The 15,942-nt window shown below is 45.6% G+C and overlaps 1 protein-coding gene across 1 annotated transcript in view; it reads left to right on the top strand.

Annotated features, from left to right (window-relative positions):
* Positions 1–9,933: 9,933 nt before the first annotated feature.
* Positions 9,934–15,942, top strand: part of KCNIP1 (potassium voltage-gated channel interacting protein 1) — a 291,685-nt gene continuing 285,676 nt past the window's right edge. Inside the window, exon 1 of the mRNA XM_026061301.1 lies at positions 9,934–9,994. Coding sequence (XP_025917086.1) covers positions 9,934–9,994 — 61 coding nt within the window. The remainder of the gene's footprint in view (positions 9,995–15,942) is intronic.

Raw genomic sequence — 15,942 nt, 5'->3', positions numbered from 1 at the left:
TTATGCCTGTTGTCCAGTCTTAGCACAGTGAGAATGAAACAGTGCAAATGTACAAACAGAATACAGGTTTTATTTAGCATATATTTCACCTGATGTGATTTAACTTAACACAAGCTGAACCTACCTTAGGGTGTCTAATGGCTGCTCTTGTTCTCTTTTGCAAGACCCTGTGGTGATAAGTGAAACGTGAAACAAAAATAGCTGGTTACCTATCCACATTACTTACACTGGTATGTGCATCTGTTCAGTGACCTGAATTATATGTGGTTAGTTTGGCACGTTTCTTTCAAGTGCACTAAAGCAAGAGTAAAAGCCAAGCAGAGAGCCAAGATCATTTGAATGTCTTCTCTACCTGCTTTTCCTTCCTAAAGCCAACTCACTGACTATGCAATTGTTTGGAGTCAGTTTTATCAGTCATCCATGGAAATAATAATAAAAAATTGCCTTTTCAACCAGGCCTCTTTGGCCATTATCATGAGATATAAGTGAAAGTGGCTGTTAACCCTGATTGACATTTATTGTTCACATTCTTTATGTAGTTTTGACATACTCTCTTTAATGCTCCTGAGAACAAAACACTATTGAATTCTCGCCTGTCAGTCAACCTGCTTATTTGGTAAGTTCAAATAGTGCAGGGTGCGCACGTGTGTGTGAATGAGGGAGCGAGGAAGCGCGCCCATGCCCAACTCCAGCGTTGCGTGTCCCAGCTGCTTGGAGGAATGTCCTTGTCACCACGAACAAGACCAGGACACGTTTCCTCAGCATCTTTTCCTGTGTTTGACTAAAATGTGTGTTACTTTGAGCCTGGTAATTTAACTCTGTGCCTCTTCCGTGATATTCGTGGAAGCTGTGGATACTATCAAAATGCTTATAAATGAAGATTAAAAGATTATTTGAGGTGTGGCTTTGTGCCATATCCCTGACACCTGGTGTTGGCTGCTTGATGTTCCTTGCAGAGTTTTTAACAGCTGGGTGTAGTCTGTGAATACCCCTAACCCAGCTGTCAGGGTCGGCACAGACACCGGTGACTGAATGTGTTCCTGGAGGCCAGCCTATCGTTTTCCCCTTACAGCAGCTGGTCTCCATCAGCCTTGGTGGCACGCCGTGTGGGGCAGCTCACAGCGACTCTACCCCTGCTCTGCTCCTGGAAAGCAAAAACAAATTCAAGATCTTTTGTTGTCTCCCGCCACCAAAATTCCTTTAAAACCCCCTAATCTCCTTCTCGGCATGACAGATGCCTTAATCCATTACATTTACATCAATATACTACCTTTCATATGACAATAAGGGTTTTTTGGTGTTGCTGCCACCATGTAGTGGTGGTCCTGGTACTGTGTCGTCTGCGTAGCATTATGGTTTCAGCTAATACTCCAGGTAGTTTCCTACTTCAAACTATGTTGACTGCATGTATGTGTCTGTTTCTCATATATCTATTTTATAATTTTGAAAGGCAAGACTCCACTTGTCTCTGCACAATTTTCAAAGAGATTTCATGGGGAAATAGATGGTTTTCATTACCGAAATGCGAGTTCTTATTCCTCTGGCATTGCTGTAATGGCATCTGGAGAACAAAAGGTTGCAGGTCTCACCTCAAAGTGCTCATCCGCATGCAGCCTCCTCCTGTTTGTCCTTGGCTTTGTCAGATCCACCTCTTCATCTGAGCACGCTGGTTTTTTACAGGACTGACCCCACTCCTTTTTCCCCTCGCAGATGAATGCTCTTATGAAATCTTATCAGTTTCTTCTGTTTCCCTATCACTAAAGCCCGTCTTTTAGTGACAATTCCTTGCAGAAGCCTTGTGTTGTATGAAATAGCACAGCTTTTTCCTATTCCTGCTTCCTGGTCTCTGCTTGACTTTGGTGCCCTACACCAGATGGGCTCACATTGCTATTGTTTGTCACCTTTCTATTTGGGCCTGCCAATCATGCCATTCTTTTCTGATCATCTCTCGGTCCCTCACCTTCTGCCTAGTTGAAGTTTCTTTTCTTCACCTTTACAGGATTCTGCACAATTTCAGTACTGCCCATCTGTCTGCTTTCGTTCCCTCCTCCTCACTCTCCTGCTGCTAAAGATCTGCCAGTATCACCCCTCTTACAGTTCCCCTTGCAGCCTCCTTCCTCTCTTCGCTTTGTTCCTTTCTCCATGTTGCCCTTCGGCTCACTGCTTTGCCTACTTTTCATCTCCCTCCTATTCTCTTTTATTTTTTTCTGGAAATGTACTCCTTTTTGCAGAAGAAATACTCCAACCAGAGAGAGAGAGAAACATATCTTCCTTGTGTTTTGCTGAAGTTGTCACTAGCAATCTGAAGTATTCCCTTTCTGAACTCCATCAGCTATCTAATTTAGGATGTAAGGTCCTTAGGGCAAGCATTAGATCTGCTTTGTGTACTTCTGTTCTGTTTTATTACTAAAACAAATACAAACCAACAGACAATAATTTAGTTTTATTTTCGGCTTTCGCTATGCTGCCTCAAATAGTCAGAACAATACATCGATCCTTTTTCTTTCTGTTGAGTACACAAACGTGTGCGCTCATGCATGCCTACGTGCAAAGGCGGTGGTGATCTGCTCRCTGCGTTGAAGGAGGAAGGCCAGAGCAGAGTGATGAGACCTCACCTCCTGGTTGCAGGAGACCCGTGCAGGATTGCTTGAATGGGCAGAAGCACCCCTTATTGCTCAGGGCTGAAGACACCTGGCTTTTTGTTCCCTGTTGGTGGCGTTAAGTGAACGTTGCATTTGGTTTGTCTGTTTTTGACTAGCTGTATTTGCTACAGACTGAACTAGGCAAGTTGCTTTCCAACACTCCAATATTGGCTGTGCTTTATTTACATGAAATTCAAGATGATCCTGAATCTTTAAGTCTCACCTATTCCATCCGGTTTCTCAGCATTATTATTCACTATTTCTCAGCACTATTATTCCCTGGCTTTCATGTCATGAAAAATATATTTCCATCAAAATGGAAGGGAGGCCCTCTAGCTTCTGAGATCTGGCAAAGCTAACTACTATGAGAATTTGCTTTCGGCCTGTAGAGGTAAAGTAATAAATCTTTTAATAGATCCTGTTCTGCTACTGTGCCCTTACTAAGAGCAAAAAAGTTTTCTTTGAAAAAATTCCTATTTATTATAATGGCTCATTAGGGGAGAAAAAGGATGCGATTAGGTACTTGAGTGTTGTTGCTTTTTTTGGAAGAAGTATTTCCAAAAAATAGGTGCTGGGGGAAAAAAACAAATGCATACATGTTGAATTCCAGCTTTGTGAAAATCTACAGAAGGAAGCCTGTAGAGCTGATTGACAATTTACTATAAATGAGAGCAAAATCAGTAACTAGATGTTCAGTAAAGCAAACAACTCTTACCTGACTTGAGGATCTCTTGAGAGTGATGTTGCCTTCCTGGAGCATCTGGTATATTACTACCTGCCTAGTTAGAAAGAGAAGCAATATGTTATCACATGGCTGGATGTAATTTTAAAATACAAGTATATAAGGATGAAGGCCACAAAATGTACCTTCTGGCATGTAACAAGCTATCATGGTAGTAAAGCCTCATGCTGTTGTGTCTGACCTACTTCCCTCCTAAAACAGTTGTTGCATCTTCTCTCACAGGAGATGGTGAAATCTTGAGCTCAGTAGAGTTTTGATCTTGCACGCGATGGCATGCTGGCAGAGAGCAGTGCCACCCTGACGGGCGCTAACCAGGCGTGACCGCCCACCTTGGCACGTTTCAGATGATCTGTACGCACTGCAGCACGGTGTGACGATGACAAAAGGTCCCTGGGTGCTACTTAAAAAATCTTGGAGGGACTCAGTGCAGGTCGTGGTGGCTAGAGAAAGGTGCGAGAACGTTCACTGAAGTTCTCTGGCCCTCAGAAATGTTTGGAAGCTTCTGACTTGGTGTTGCTAAAAAGGCAAATGATGGACCCACAGAAATCTCCAAACACTTCTTATGGATATAGACTATCAAAAAACAGCTGCCTCATTTCACTCCGTCATCAAGTAGGTTTCCCAGTGGCAGACCAGATCATCCCCTGCTCCTTCAATTTATCCTTATAGGTCTTTGAGACGGCTTTATTTATTGTTTGTTTGTTTGTTTGTTTGGCAGCTGGATTTTTATTAGCTAGTGTTAAGCTGTATGTTTCCATGCTTCAAACCAGGACAATTTCAATTTAATGATATAGTTTCATAGCAAAGAAGTGCACCTTGCATGTAAAACTAAGAATTTGTTAGTGTAATTGAAACCTTAGCTTTTCAGTCAAAGAATTATTTTAGTCAGCTTTAATAATTGTAGAAAAATAAAGCAAAAGAAAATAAAGAACACTATTATAGGAAAAGTCTCAATATTAATACAGTTACAGTTACGACCCGTACACTTGCCAGAATTTCTCTCTGGTGGTGTGCGCCCCTTTCCCCTGCCCCTCTGGGTCCCCAGACTTCAGGCTGGGTTACAGACTGCTGTTGGCATGCCTGGTTCTTTGCATGTGATGATGATGATGATGGTGATTTCTTCCTCTTCTCTCTGGGATCTCCTTAAAGCTGTTCTTCATCTCCTAACGTGTTTTTGCACCTTGGTCTGTCTTGGTCGGTCTGTGGCCGTGTGGAGCATTTCTGCTGGGAGCCTCGGCACAGAGTGGTGGGATCGGCGTGCCGCGGCGCGGGGTGAAGCCGGGAGCCGCGGCGTGGCGGGAGAGGTGCATCCCTCGCGACTCCTCGCCGACGCGGGCTGCGGTGCGGAGGGGCCCTGCGGTCCCTGCCGAGCCTCGGGCAGGGGTCAGCCAGCGCGCTTGGGAGAGGCTGCTCCGGCTCGGAGAGCTGGCAACAGCAACTGGTTAAAAATTTGCTAAGCAACAGAAACTCTCCTTTCATTCTCTTAGAAAGAGGAATGTTTTCTCTCTCGCTTTTTATTTTTCCAGATAGCCGGTTCTCTGTGTCTCATGAACTGGTCTGAAATCAAAAAGAGCTGGAGGAGAGGGCAGAAGCCTGTGGGCAGCGCTCGCGGTGCACCGGCAGCATCCGCAAGAGGCTCTGACACGGCAGTGCCTGTGCAGCCCATGCAAAATTCATGTCTCCGGTCCCCGCCGTCGCTGCCGTCCCTCATGGAGGAAGCACGGCCAGCGAACAGCAGGAACAACTGCCGCTGGGCTGCTGGGGAGACCCAGATTGCTGCAGTGACTAGACGCAGGTTGTGTGCCAGAGCGCTGAGTGGTAATTGGGCTAGGGTCGACGGGTCCTAATTACGAACATCTGGCCGAGATACAGTTCAGCAGACGCAGCCAAAAGCCGCGTTCCTGCCATTTCCGCRTCCATGCTAATGTGGCTTCCCACTTCACCGTCTACTACTGGTGTGCTCTCAGCTGCCTGCCTGTAGGACTGGTATTTGCACAGAGGGCTAAAGGAAAACGTAGCTGTCTAGATGAACAGAAAACCATATCTGTTTTAAAGTGAAGTGCTGCTTATTGGTTAAATATAAAATGTTTCCCTGAAATAATTATTGGAATATGAAAATTGGAAGTCCTTTAATCTAGCAGAAATGGAAAATAATTTGGTCAGTGCTGCTTACCTCTTAGGCCTAAAATACCCTGGAGGGAAAAAGGAATTAGTCACTCCCATCTTTATTTGGGCTTTTCTAAAGTAGATCCCACCTGGAATCTCCCCAGACTGATACAGAGTGAATGGCAAGGCCTTGCCATAAATGGGATGGTTTTCAGGTTTTATTTGTGTTCCTGTTATGCAAATGCTCATTTCTGTCCTTTGGGGACAAAAAGTAAATCAGAATGAATTTCCCTAATGCCATTGTTTTTAAAATCTGGATATTTTTGAGGCGTTCTTTTGCTCTCCAGGGCTCTGAAGGTTGAACTGGCCATCTTCACCTTATAGGAGAAGGTGGCTGATAACCCGGAGATTACGTCCCCAGATGTTGGGCTGAGGCCAAGGTCCAAAATTCTGCAGGATGAAAAGAACTGCCCTCCCCTTCCCTACAGATACCAGCAAAAATACCAGAAATTTGTAGTTCACGATGGGTGTAACACAAGTGATCTTGCTCCACTTAGCACTGCTTGTCTTTAGTGGGAAGAGGATCTGATGCTACTATGGGATGCGGAGCTGTGCCTTTGACTTAATTCCTTTGGCTTTGCTCCGAGCGGTTTTCCGCAGTGTACCGCTATCAGCTAGCTGTTGATTTGACTCCTCAACTGAAGATAGTATATTTGCATTTATTAGAAATAATGAACCGCTTATTGTGACCAAACCTTCTGGTTACATCCAACAAATGAGCACCTACTTTGCTGCCAGTGTCTGTCTACTTTGCTCTGATGTTTCAAAGCCTTGCTGACTACGTGTTAAAAGCAATAGTATAGAGTTAAGAGGTGTACTGAAGTCAGGAGAAGGGTCAGTGAATAGTACTAAGTCATGATTTTATTAGGCTGTAGGCAGTTTTGRCCTGGGTGATTAGCACCCAGCGTGTGGGTGCGAGGTTGCATAAATAGGGAAACCTTTGCTTGGGTAGGGGCATACCCAGATGACAGGTTTTTGCGTGCTGCTGTGTCCTCACCGTTTCTGCACCCGTCCGTGGTGCCCGGCGGGAAGGGACAGGGACTATCAGCATGAGAGTCACGTGGTGGGGAACTTCTGCTGGAGAAGTGGGTGGCATAGGCTTTACACTGTGTCAAAAAGCGAGCAGCAGTGGAGATCRGGAGCACTGCTTATGAACCAGAGCCCTGCAAATAAATAAGTGTGGCTGCAGTCATATTCAGTGCAATATATTATCTTCTCTCCCCAAAGTACATTTGATCCTATGATAGCAGCTCTTACCCTGGATGTTAACGTAGTTACCTGTGCGGCTAGAACTGTGAATTTCACCATCACGGTCAAAGCTCGATCTTCGTCTTATCTCCAGTGGAAATACTCTGCAAAATATTCAACAACTGATACAGAGGTGGCCATCAGCATTTCTTCCATCTCAAGCAAGTATTATCTCTTAGGCTGATATATTTGGATGATCCTCTCTGGGGAAGAAATTTCCTGCCTGCTGTGTCAAATATACTAATTCATTAGTATTTACGATGCTTATGTTCCTCTGAGATCCTGGTTTTAGGCTGCGTGAGAGAGAGCAGTTGCTTTTGAACTAGTGAGCTGGGATTCTGTACTCATTTGCCCAGGCACAGATATGGTCCTTCATCTTGTCCTCGTTCTTGCACATTTTAGTCATGCTAACAAAAAATACATGTAATCATTCATTGCCATGATTTCACAGAGATCTTTCATTATCRGTTTCTAGCCAAGAAGAATCTTTTTTTTTCTTCAAAGTCTCAAAAAACTCTGAATATTCACATTTGCCCTCCACCTCCGTTTACCATGTTATTTCAAGTAAATAACAGTGCAGCATCAGGGTTGCAATTTTATCTTCCTAAATTACTTTTTCCTAGGTATCTCACCATATGGGTAGCCTAATCTGTTGCTCCCAGGCCACACACTTTTGGCACGGCCAGGATCCAAGGGATGTCAGGGAGAGTTCTGAAGCCAGTAATTTAGATTAGTTTTATTATTGTGGTATCTCTTTCTAATCAATTTAGTTCTTTGTGACCATTCACTTTCAAGCTCCCACATGTATAACGTTGCTTTTCCTAGCGACGTGTGATTTTGTGAGTGGAYGACGTGACCGGGGCTGTTGCTCAGTGACTTCTGCCGTCGACAGCTTTGCCTCGATGGAGGAGGCTTTCCTTTGGTTTCCTTTCCCCGTCTTGGAGACGACATGCCTGGGAGGAGAGGGCTGGGGGGAGCAGAGCATCCCGGTGGCAGCTGTTGCTCCTGGTGGTAGAAAATGAATAATTTGTTTTCAACTGGCTTGACTGCCATGAATACTTTTTTTAAACAAAAAACAAAAAACAAAAAGCTTTTGGCCGCAAAATTTCCTAACAGCATCCGTTGTGCCGCTGAGTGAGTCTGTCCCGTCTGTGGGCTGTGCTTCCCCGCTCTTCCCAGGTGGGCTCCCTTCTTGCCGAAGCCGGTGGCCGGGCTCCCGCCGTGGAGCCTCCCCAGGCCTTTGCTCTATGCAGAAACGCCCAGAGCAGTAGCGCTGAGTTTGCTTGCTGCAGCCTATGCAATATTTTAATGTGTAAACACAAATAAAGTATTCATAAAATAGATAACAGGAATATGTAAATGAAAAGACCTTAATCTCGCGCYGCTTTTCAGTGCCTTGTAGAGATCACCTTCGTGTTTCCACCCCGAGATGCCCATCCGTCTCGGAGCGGCGGCGGCAGCCTGGCCGCTGAGGGGCTCTGGGGCGGATCTGGCTCCAGGCGGCGTTCCAGAGGAATTTGGGGTGCCCGTGTCTCCCCACACCGGCCGCGATGCCCCCGCGCTAGCAGAGGCAGCGCTGCGTGTCCCAAGTCCCCGGCACTGCACGCGCCTGGAAACAGACAGGTTTCTGTTCAGCACTTCGGCATCTCAGCGTTATCCTACCCCTAACATTCCTCCAAAAAAGTCCGATTGCTCTATTTTAAGTTGTAAAACAAGAAAAAAATGCATTTTGCTTAATGCCATATGGTTTTGCAGCTGGAAACTGCTTGAAAGCTCTTTGCTGGTAGACACGAGGGCTGCGGACACGCGTGTGCGGGCAGAGGAAGCGGCGCCGGCGCTGCGTGAGCGCGGCTGCTGGAAGGCCCTTCGCTGGGGGCAGGGGCTTTGGGACCTCTGGGCTTCGAGGCTCTGGGACGTGTGCGTTGGGTGAGAGCTGTACTCCCAAGTTCGAGGAAAGCTGAGGAAACCTGTTGAGACAAGGTGCTTTGGTCTCTGGTGTAGGAATGAATTTCTTCAAACAAGTGCAGTATTTGCAGAGAGGCTGCCTTAATCTAAGTCACCATGTGCAAACAGCAAATTAATTCTGCTTCTGACAGCTACCTCGTTATCTTTAACCCTTTCCGTCGCCGAGCGCTTTGTGTTGCCCACGTCCTGAGAAACCAGAACAAGGTATACAGCTGATTTTTTTTGAAATATCAAAGTACTGAATAAAATAGAGGGAGTTGCCCTACCTCCTCTGAGCAATGTAACACTTGCAGAATTTCATTTCAGCAATTTACTGTTTTAATATCCGAAAAGCGATGTGCACATCCATACTCTGCAGAAAGATAAGTTATTAGCAGCCGCCTTGCACGTGCTTCGGGTGGGCGAGACAGCATGCGGAGAGAAGCGTAATGGTGAAATTTTTCTATCTCATTTTCCCCGCTGCTCTTATTTTTTTATTTTTACGCCTGACTTTTCCGCTTGCGAAGAATTTCAGCGAATGCCGTTTCCTACCTTTCGGCGAGACTCCTAATTAGCAGGCGCGTGCAGTCCGGGCAGCTGTGGCTTTGGCGGCTAGCTGGCTGTCGGAAGGTTTTCATTCATTCGGAATTGGTGCCGAGCCCAAAGCCCCCGAGCCCCTCGCCAYGTCTACACAACTCCGCTTTAGTATGCGCTGGGAGAGCGGCACTGACGCTCTCCCCCTAGACCTACAGGCTGCTGGTGGGAGCCATAAGGGAGCGAGAGGAAGAATTAGCCTGTGTGTTTCTGTGGCTCTGCTCCAGTAAATATTTTGATGCATCTGCTGCCAGCTCTGGTCTGAGGGAATCTACCTAGCATTTAAATTTTGATGGGGAGCTGTTTTGAATAATAACAGTGCAGCCGGCTGTGAGTCAGTGCATGTGTGTTGACTTAAAAAAAAAAAAAAAAAAAAAAAAAAACCCCCAAGTTTTAACCTTTTTTAAACCCTTACCCCTCTTTTTTTTTTTTTTCTTTCTCCCTTTTTTTTTTTTTTTTTTTTTTTGCGGGGGGGGTTTGAGAATTTTTTTTTGGGTGGGGGGGGGGGGGGGGGGGGGGAAAAAAAAAAAAAAAAAAAAAAAAAAAAAGCCTAGCCAAAATAAATCCTCCCCCCAAAACTCGCAAGTAGCTTTTGCAATGGGTGCTGTAATGGGTACGTTCTCCTCTCTACAAACGAAACAAAGAAGACCATCAAAAGGTAAGATCTCCTGTTTTGCTTTTCCTGTCCCTTCTGTATGTTTGCTGGGAGAAAAAATTTGTATTAGGCAGGGAAGAGAAAATGAGCATGTGCCACTTGCAAGTACCCCATCGATGTTTATGTGCGGTGTAATTTACGGAGGAGAGTGGGATGCGAGGTGGTGGAGGAGAAGTGTGGGCATGTGGAAAGCGCTGTGGAGGGGCTTTGGGGGTGAAAGCCGTGTGAAAGCTTGTAATCCTTCGTACAGGCATGCACGAGCAGGAGAAACTCGGTGGCTCCGTATGCAGAACCTGTTTATTCCCAACTCCTGTGTTTTGTAAATCCGTTGTGGAGGGAGTAAAATGTAGATATACAGCAAATTCTTCCAATTGACTTGTGGCTTCTTTCTCAGAAAGTATCAGTAGAGACAACGTTGTATATTCAGTAATCCAGCACCGAGCATGCAGCACTAGTGGTGTATGTTTTATAGAGCTTATCAAGAGGAAAAAATTATTAGAATGCTTTCATAAAGAAGGGGAGGAGGAGAAACTCACAAAAAACGAGAAAGCAAGCAGCAATCCCAGGGATTTTTAATCCTTGAATCCATAAATTTTGGCTGCAAAATGCTGATTTTTCAGGAAGTCTGTTTTGTATAGTATTTGCTTGAGCTGTGCTCAGTTTCTTTCAGGGTTAATTCAGAAATTCCAGGGTGCTGCTGAGCAGAAAGTTGAAAGCACTGTCAGAGGCATGACCAGAAGATGCACAATGTGTATTTTTTAAAACAACAACAACAAAAAAAGGCCCCGTAACTTTGACAAGTCTTCCTGCTATTGGAAAATATTCTCTGCCATAAGCTCTGCATTTAACAGTCTCTCAGTATTTCTAGGGTAGGTCTCTCTTTTCCCTGGATCTGTAGCTCAGCTCATATAAATGCTTTTGAATTGAAATTTGGTATGGATTTTCTAGCAGTTTTAAAAGCAAAAATCACCTTAGGAGACATCAAATATCAAATAATCATTCTAAAGAGAAATGGGGGAGGGCTGTGCAAGGAATTTGATCATTGTAAGTCTTGAGCAAGTGTAAAATTTCACGTTCCTGATATGAGACAAATAGATGACCAGTAGGGTAAAATTTTACATTAAAAGGTGCGTGCATGGTTTATAGCTCATCTTTGTGTGTTATTTATAATGCAACCACAACTGCATAGATGTCTAGGCACTGAGTCAGTCATGAATCCTGGAGAGCCACGTGTTCAGACATTGCAAGGTACAGAAGTGCCGAGCATGGTATGGTAGGCATGYTGACCGTCGTGACACCAAAGAGTGTCTTATCCACCTGCCAGAAATCTGACAGCTGTATCTGATTTACACCGAAGGYAGATAAGTTTTGGCTGAATGTATCCGCTTCCTACTACTTAGTTGTCCTGATTGGCTCTACTCTCGAGTGGATGGGAGAAATTGCTTATTGTTGGAGTTCGCAAGCAGTAAAAATCCAGCATCTGGTCACACATTTTAACATTTACAGTGGAATTCAATCTTGCTGATGCCTGCTGGCAGTGGTTGTTCAGCTATATTTATCAAAACTTGTGTTCCCAGAGTTATCTCCTGTTGGCTCTGATATATTTTCCGTGTGTTGTTGCTGATTAGTAGAGCAGTCAGTTGGAGAAAACAAGTGGGAAGAAACTCGTTTGATTTTCTTGGATGTTTTCAAAGCCAGGATAGAATTTCATATCTTTTAGTATTATTTATCTGCCAGGAAAGAACATTATGGAACACCAGTGCTGCCAGTTTTGGGCAACTTCAGCCAGTTGCAGATGTTCCTCTAGACCAGTATCTAGAGGATCCCCTAGGTCACCAAACAGGAGCGACAGAGGCATGTTTGCCACGTGTGCCTCTGCGCTRCTTAGAGTATTTTACCCTGACTGTGAACACTTCATCTCCTTAACAGTGGAAATCTTAATTTGTGCTGCTTGTGAACTCAATCTCAAATTGTTCCTTTTCTGTGGGCCAGATAATTAGCGGAGGTCAGTCACCGCTACCCCATTAGTTTCACTTTAGCTCTTAATATAATGGACCCCTTAACGCAGTCCACCTGCCCCTTTCTTTAGACGATCCCCTTCAGGAAAAGCAAACCCTTCCCCTATCTAGATTGGCATTGCTGATTAAAACATGATCAGGATGAGCTTATATGCTGGCTTTTCCAGCAACGCTAGATCTCTGAAGACCACATAGAATCAATCAGGTTGGAAGGACCTCTGGAGGTCTTTGGCTAACCTCCTGCTTAAAGCAGGTCCCACTAGATCAGGATGCTCAGGGCCTTGGCCAGCTGAGTTCTGAGTATTTCCAAAGATGCAGGTTCCACAGTCTCTCTGCACCTTGTTCTGGTGTTTGACCACCCTCACAGTGAAAACTTTGTCCTGATATTTAGCTGGAATTTCCCTAGTAGTAGCTTGAACTTTTGCTGCTTGTTCTATCACTGTGCACCTCAGGGAAAAGTCTGACTCCTCCTTCTCTGCAGGTAGTTAAAGACAAGACTAAGATCCTCTCCCAAGCCTTCTCCTAAGGCTGAATAAACGCAGTTCCCTCAGCACCTCCTCGCGTGTCTTGTGCTCCAGTCCCCTGCCATCCTGGTGGCCTTGGCTGGACCATGCTCCACTTTGCCAATGTCTGTCTTGTACTGGGGAGCCCCAAACTGGACACATCAGATGCAGCCTCACAAGCACTGAACAGAGGGGGAGACCTGCTTTGCTCGGCGCTCGCTGTGGATTTGCTAATGCAGCCCAGGGGATGGTTTGCTGCCTTTGCCACAGGCCACGTTGTTAATGATGCCAAGGTGCAACTGCTCCGTTTGATATCACTGCATCTATCTTTTATGGCTTATGTGTCCTTACCTATGTGTTTATCTGAATAATTCAGGATTTATGTGGAGGCCAAATGCTACTGCTAAGACAAGGGCTCAAAGAAATAGTTGTAACGGGACTAGATCTACACCTGTACAAATACACTGTGATCTTGGTAAATGTGTGTTCTTCCAAATACTTTGAAGACAATTTGAATAGCCTTTGCTAGCTAAGCAGCTCATACATGTATCTGAAGCAATAATCTAGAAGCAAAAAATATGCATTTATATTAAGAATRGGCAAAATAAACAGGTCGTGTCTGCAGTTAAAAGTCTATTGAAAATGGTTACTCTCAGTAACTGCGTAGGATGGTGGAGTCTAACAGTGTGGGCTAACGCGACACATGCTTTCCCCAGCTGGCTCCTGCGCAGGGAAGGGCTCCCCGCTCCTTCCCAGTTCATGGGCCRGGGGAGGCAGAGAGCTGCGTGGTGGTTGGTTCAGTTATTCCAATGGCAAATAGCAATGATATTCATCGTGTTGCCTAAGAGTAACAAATTTAAGTCCTTTAATGAAAGTGGAGGGCCTGAACCAAGGCAGGCAGTAGTAACGCGGAAATTGCCTTAAAGCTGAGGCCAGCGGTCCGTCAAATGCAAGACCTTTTCTCTGGGAGAGGATGATGTTGCGGGTTTGTACAGGAGGACTTCATTCTTTTGGCTTGAGCATGGAAGCCTAATGCAACAGAACGGGGCATTTTGTTTAGGCAAGTTATCAACCGCTAGCCTGTCTTGCAGGATAACAATTTCTACTTCTTAGATTTGCTTTCCTCTCAGAAAAGCTGCAGAAGCTTTCCCCGCTCGCTGGAGTGGCTCTGGATAGTCTGTGAAACTTGTGCTGTTGCTTCAGCAGTGTCTCCACTKCTCCAGGGGCCGTGTTCCACGGATTATTGTACGTTTCCTTAGAAATTATTTCCTCTGATCTCCTGCATTGATGGCATTTTAATTTCATTCACTGTTGGAATTCTTCTTTTCTGCCTTTTCTAGCTTTGAAACTTGGTCTAATAACAGGTAATACCTCTTTCTATGAAGTTTGCTTCTCTTGCATCCTTAGATCAGTAAAGTCTACAGCATTGCTGGAGTCCTGGTGGACAAGTTCATGATGAGCCAGCAACATGCCCTTGCAGCAAAGAAGGCCAGSAGCCTCCTGGGCTGCTTTAGGAAGAGTGGAAATGGAAATGAAATTCCATTTAAATATAACAAAAAAAATCTTTTTTCCCCCTGTGAGTGTGGTCAAAAAGGTTGCCCAGAGAGGCTGTGGAGTCTCCATCCTTRGAGATATTCAAAACCTGACTGGACCTGCTCTAGCTGCCCCTGCTTGGAGCGGAGGGTCCGGAGTAGACCATCTCCAGAGGTGCCTTCCAACCTCAACCTTTCGGTGATTTGGGGATAACTGCTGCTGTAAAAGCCCTAAGGATTTAAGGGTTTGTGTGCACCAGTGTTTCCAGAGGTCCTGGGAGCAGTAATAAACGTTGAGAGCTCAGTAAGCACTGAACACCAGCGAAGCTGAGGGGAACATTCGGCCCTCTCTTAGTAAGCTAGCCGTTATCTCTAGATACAAGATTTAGATGGACTTGCGAATTTTCAGTTGCTTGTATATCCTCCAGCAAACATGAGCAATAAAGCAGTAAATGAGTTATGGGGAGAAAACAGGGAAAGACAGAGGGCCAGCCCTGCAGGTAACACACCACAAAACTACAGCTCTGGTTCAAACTGGCTGCAAAATAGAATTTTTTCATGTTTTCAGAGTCTGCAGCAAATCACGACCAAATTTGTGCGGCTAGACTCGACCTTTTCCGCGTTTGCCAGGGTAACGTTCAGAGGAGCAGATTGCTAAAGCGGGGCGGCGTTCGTGCTGTGACTGCTCTCCCTGCTCTCAGTGCGCAGCGTGCAGCGGGGATGCCTCCCCTCCCACTTGTGGGCAAGCTCAAGTTCGGTAGAAGAGGAAAATCCAGGAATAAGGGAGTAGCTATATTTGCTTTCTTTTTCTTTTCTCCCCTGGCCCCTCTGGTGGAAGTGAGATATAACTCAAGTCTTTCTCTTTTCCAATACCTAAATCTTGCTGGCCCTAGAGCTACCAGCTCCGACTGTTATCCTGCTCGTACAAGTAGGAAGCAGCACCACTGCAGTTCGCCACCCTTGGCTGAGGCTCCGAGACTGTCGAATGTGAGTAACCGGTGTTTTGGTCCAAAGTCACCCAAACCTAAACTATCAAGAGGAGTCTGGGATAGTTGTTTTATTTTGCAAGAGCTCATAGCATAAATTCACTTTGCGTAAAATGTGAGTTGAATACACGTGCTCTTTTTATAGTGGCCAATTTCTCGATTTTCCAGTTGTTTTGAAGGAAAGCTTGCTTAGAAACGTTTTGTTGTCCAAAGCCATCATTAGATTTTGTGCCCCCCCCCAGCTCTATTTTCAAATGGTTTACTTGCCAGGGAACCACTAAATGTTGCTTGACTAGTCAGTCTTGATAAGAAAGTCTGACTTTGAAATAGCTCCGAGGACTTCTGGCTGTGGATGGTCTTTCTTGCTTCCCTGTGTAAGAGCAATCTGGCTCTTCCTGCTGAAAAGGGGAAAAATTGGCTTTGTAGTGCTTTGGGGAATCGGCGCCGTTCAACCCGCGACCTGCAGCTGTGCAGAGAAGGGGAGCTGCCTTGATGCTTGCTTTGGCTAGTACTTTCCATTGCAGAATAACTTTCTGGAAGCTGTTTGCAGCAGCAGCTTTATTCACAACAGCCTTTGTGATCCCTCAGGAAGGAGCGCGGGCTCGCCTTTATCCCGGGAAATTGTGGGCGGGTTTGGCAGAAAGAGGAGCTTTGAACGTTGCCCTTCTCTTGCTTCTTGGCAACCTGCCGCTGCTGGAAATGAGTGCGGGTGTCCTCCAGGCTTGGACCCCACCACCGTGTGTCCCTGGTGTTTTGTTAGCAGAGAAGGAAGCTCTCGATTTCCTGCCCATTTACCCGGCAGACTGGGCACAGCATCCTTTGCCCGCACCCGGAGGCCCCGCAYGCCCGGGCACTTAAGGAACGGGAGGAACGGCTGATCAGGTTCATCCCAGCCGTGCCCGAGAGCCGATA

The sequence above is a fragment of the Apteryx rowi genome, unplaced genomic scaffold (assembly GCF_003343035.1).
Source record: "Apteryx rowi isolate R43461 unplaced genomic scaffold, aptRow1 scaffold_18, whole genome shotgun sequence".
In the NCBI taxonomy this organism is placed as follows: domain Eukaryota; kingdom Metazoa; phylum Chordata; class Aves; order Apterygiformes; family Apterygidae; genus Apteryx; species Apteryx rowi.
The sequence above is the reverse complement of the archived record's forward strand: the minus strand, read 5'-3'. Positions and strand labels throughout refer to the sequence as shown.